Source organism: Piliocolobus tephrosceles, chromosome 3 (genome assembly GCF_002776525.5).
Source record: "Piliocolobus tephrosceles isolate RC106 chromosome 3, ASM277652v3, whole genome shotgun sequence".
NCBI classification, from domain to species: domain Eukaryota; kingdom Metazoa; phylum Chordata; class Mammalia; order Primates; family Cercopithecidae; genus Piliocolobus; species Piliocolobus tephrosceles.
The window spans coordinates 65,912,867-65,917,287 of NC_045436.1; the positions used below are offsets into that span (position 1 = coordinate 65,912,867).

At 47.0% G+C, this 4,421-nt stretch overlaps 1 protein-coding gene across 1 annotated transcript; it reads left to right on the top strand.

Annotated features, from left to right (window-relative positions):
- Positions 1-1,938: 1,938 nt before the first annotated feature.
- On the top strand, positions 1,939-3,747 carry LOC111546247 (actin, cytoplasmic 1-like). The gene has a single exon (XM_023217565.2). The coding sequence runs from the start codon at positions 2,025-2,027 to the stop codon at positions 3,150-3,152; it is 1,128 nt and encodes a 375-aa protein (XP_023073333.1). The 5' UTR covers positions 1,939-2,024; the 3' UTR covers positions 3,153-3,747.
- The last annotated feature ends 674 nt before the right edge of the window (positions 3,748-4,421 follow it).

A 4,421-nucleotide genomic window follows, 5' to 3' on the forward strand; every position in this document is an offset into this window, starting at 1 on the left:
CACCATATCCAGCTAATTTTTTAATTTTTTGTAGAGCCAAGGTTACTCAGTATGCTGCTCAGGGTGGTCTTGAACTCCTTAATTCAAGTGATCCTCCCACCTTGGCCTCCCAAAGTGCTAAGATTACAGGCATGAACCACCGTGCCCACTATCATTTTTTTCTTTTGAAAAGAAGACAAAACACTAGTGATGCACTTAGTCACTGACACATTAATAAGAGTTGTTATAGTTCGTGATTCTTTTGCAGATTAAAAACTCTGGTGGACTTGAGACTATAATCAGAAAGGGACACAAAAGTCAGAGTAAATAATAATGGGAAGAAACCTTTTTGCCAATATTTCACCCTGTCTACAGGTTGATCCCAAACGATTCCAGTTTTTCCCACCCCAGGGGACAGGCGACTGTATAATGATTTGGTGATTTGGTTGATATGGGTTTGTCCCATAATCCACCACTAGGATACTGAAGATATAATATGCACCCTACTTGAGACCTAAAATGGATAGTGATAATTTCTTGGTAAATTACTTACCTGGTACAAAAATGCACTACTCAAAATAAACTTAGGACAATTCTGACACTAACTTATAATAGATCCGCAAGGAACATAAGATAGGCATGAGAAGCTCTGGAGGTTTAATCATGGAACCTGGAGTCAAAGAGACTTTTGGTAAATTTCTGGTTCAGTCATTTTACAACTTGGATGACCCTGAGCTGATAACCTAGCCATCAGATTTCTCATGTGTAAAACAGTAATAGTAACACCCCTACTTTCTCGCAGGATTGTTTTGGATCAGCAATTACATACATAAAACAACTGGCCACTGGCATATAACAACAGTAGGTATGATGCTTTTACCACGTGCTTAATAAATGTTCATGAAATGGAATGGAATGGAATGTACCAAGACAGCATAGCCCATCAGCATAGCCCATGGTTTTTCCTCCTAAGATACACAGCCTACTTTAGACTCTTCATTATTATTATTATTATTATTTTTTTTTTTTTTTTTTGAGACAGGGTCTCACTCTCGCTCTGTCGCCCAGACTGCAGTGCAGTGGTGTGATCTCGGCTCACTGCAAGCTCCGCCTCCCGGGTTCAGGCCACTCTCCTGCCTCAGCCGCCTGAGTAGCTGGGACTACAGACACCCGCCACCATGCCCGGCTAATTTTTTGTGTTTTTAATAGAGACGGGGTTTCAACGTGTTAGCCTGGATGGTAGACTCTTAATTCTTTCTTTCTTTTTTTTTTTTTTGAGACGGAGTCTTGCTCTGTCGCCCCAGCTGGAGTGCAGTGGCATGATCTCGGCTCACTGCAAACTCCACCTCCCAGGTTTAAGTGATTCTCCCATCTCAGCCTCCTGAGTAGCTGGGATTACAGGCACGCACCACCACGCCCGGCTAATTTTTGTATTTTTAGTAAAAAAACGGGTTTTCACCATGTTGGTCAGGCTCGTCTCAAACTCCTGACCTCATGATCCGCCCACCTTGGCCTCCCAAGGTGCTGGGATTACAGGCCTGAGCCACCATGCCCAGCCGACAATCTTCATTCTTAATGCACAAGAGAGTATTAGGATTTGCTAAAAGTTGAGTCCCCATAATACAAAATGAATGAGAGATTAAATTGTTTTCCAGTTAATTTGATCACTAAACATGGTTAAACCCCATAATTTAAATTATTATACTTCTTGGGTTGACTAAATGTATATGCTCAAAACTGTAAAATTGCTTCTACTGATGAGCATCAAGGACATAGTATTAAGAAACTTTATTCTTTAAAATCATGGACCTTGAGAAACCTGCCCGTTTTAAATCTTATCAGGGATTACAAGTCAAAATGAAACAACTTTAAGCTGAGTAGGTTAAAGCAACGTAGCTTTGGTCCAAGAGCCAATCAACATATTCCCTACTTCTGTTAAGAGATAATAAAAAGTTTTCTCGACCGCCGAGACCGCGTCCGCCCCGCGAGCACAGAGCCTCGCCTTCGCCGCTCCGCCGCCCGTTCACACCCGCCGCCAGCTCACCATGGATGATGATATCGCCGCGCTCGTTGTCGACAACGGCTCCGGCATGTGCAAGGCCGGCTTCGCGGGCGACGATGCTCCCCGGGCCGTCTTCCCCTCCATCGTGGGGCGCCCCAGGCACCAGGGAGTGATGGTGGGCATGGGTCAGAAGGATTCCTATGTGGGCGACGAGGCCCAGAGCAAGAGAGGCATCCTCACCCTGAAGTACCCCATCGAGCACGGCATTGTCACCAACTGGGACGACATGGAGAAGATCTGGCACCACACCTTCTACAATGAGCTGCGTGTGGCTCCTGAGGAGCACCCCGTGCTGCTGACCGAGGCCCCCCTGAACCCCAAGGCCAACCGCGAGAAGATGACTCAGATCATGTTTGAGACCTTCAACACCCCAGCCATGTACGTGGCCATCCAGGCTGTGCTGTCCCTGTACGCCTCTTGCCGTACCACTGGCATCGTGATGGACTCCGGTGACGGGGTCACCCACACTGTGCCCATCTACGAGGGGTATGCCCTCCCCCACGCCATCCTGCGTCTGGACCTGGCTGGCCGGGACCTGACTGACTACCTCATGAAGATCCTCACGGAGCGCGGCTACAGCTTCACCACCACGGCCGAGCGGGAAATCGTGCGTGACATCAAGGAGAAGCTGTGCTATGTTGCCCTGGACTTCGAGCAGGAGATGGCCACGGCAGCTTCCAGCTCCTCCCTGGAGAAGAGCTACGAGCTGCCCGATGGCCAGGTCATCACCATCGGCAACGAGCGGTTCCGCTGCCCCGAGGCGCTCTTCCAGCCTTCCTTCCTGGGCATGGAGTCCTGTGGCATCCACGAAACTACCTTCAACTCCATCATGAAGTGTGACGTGGACATCCGTAAAGACCTGTACGCCAACACAGTGCTGTCTGGTGGCACCACCATGTACCCTGGCATTGCCGACAGGATGCAGAAGGAGATCACTGCCCTGGCGCCCAGCACGATGAAGATCAAGATCATTGCTCCTCCTGAGCGCAAGTACTCCGTGTGGATCGGTGGCTCCATCCTGGCCTCGCTGTCCACCTTCCAGCAGATGTGGATCAGCAAGCAGGAGTATGATGAGTCTGGCCCCTCCATCGTCCACCGCAAATGCTTCTAGGCGGACTGTGACTTAGTTGCGTTACACCCTTTCTTGACAAAACCTAACTTGCGCAGAAAACAAGATGAGATTGCCATGGCTTTATTTGTTTTTTTTGTTTTGTTTTGGTTTTTTTTTTTTGGCTTGACTCAGGATTTAAAAACTGGAATGGTGAAGGTGACAGCAGTCGGTTGGAGCGAGCATCCCCCAAAGTTCTACAATGTGGCCGAGGACTTTGATTGTACATTGTTCTTTTTTTTAATAGTCATTCCAAATATGAGATGCATTGTTACAGGAAGTCCCTCGCCCTCCTAAAAGCCACCCCACTTCTCTCTAAGGAGAATGGCCCAGTCCTCTCCCGAGTCCACACAGGGGAGGTGATAGCATTGCTTTCGTGTAAATTATGTAATGCAAAATTTTTTTAATCTTCGCCTTAATACTTTTTTATTTTGTTTTATTTTGAATGATGAGCCTTCCTGCCCCCCCTTTTTTGTCCCCCAACTTGAGATGTCTGAAGGCTTTTGGTCTCCTGGGAGTGGGTGGAGGCAGCCAGGGCTTACCTGTACACTGACTTGAGACCAGTTGAATAAAAGTGCACACCTTAAAAAAAAAAAAAGAGATAATAAAAAGTTTTCTCTTTTCTGTTAGAACTAATCAAAATGCACTCACTCATAAACGTATATAAGTCCTGTTCAAGTAATCTTAAAAGAGACTGTGTTCCAATATTCAATCTGCCTTGCTCAACGAGGTAAATTTAGCCTTTTTCCCCTAGAATTGACAGTCTGTTCATCTGAACAACAAAACCCATAGTATGTGTAGTCTTTAAATCTTCTATGAGGAAGAAGCCCTGATCTGAATGTCCCCTTTTAGGTAACTTTATGCCATTACTATTGGAGAATTGAGGCTTCTCTCTTTTTTTTTTTTTTTTTTTTTTTTTAAGGCAGAGTCTTGCTCTGTCTCCCAGGCTGGAGTGCAGTGGTACGATCTCGGTTCACTGCAAGCTCCGCCTCCCGGGTTTATGCCATTCTCCTGCCTCAGCCTCTCGAGTAGCTGGCACTACAGGCGCCCGCTACCACGCCCGGCTAATCTTTTTGTATTTTTAGTAGAGACCGGGTTTCACCGTGTTAGTCAGAATGATCTGAATCTCCTGACCTCGTGATCCGCCCTCCTCAGCCTCCTAAAGTGCTGGGATTACAGGCGTGAGCCACCGCACCCAGCCAAGGCTTCTCTTTTAAACCATGCTCCTTAAACATTTCTACTACTGTAGGGTATTTACTCCTGTCTTGTGTC

Excerpts from the sequence above, each read along its gene's own strand:
- LOC111546247 (XM_023217565.2), top strand. The coding sequence starts at position 2,025 with ATGGATGATGATATCGCCGCGCTCGTTGTCGACAACGGCTCCGGCATG.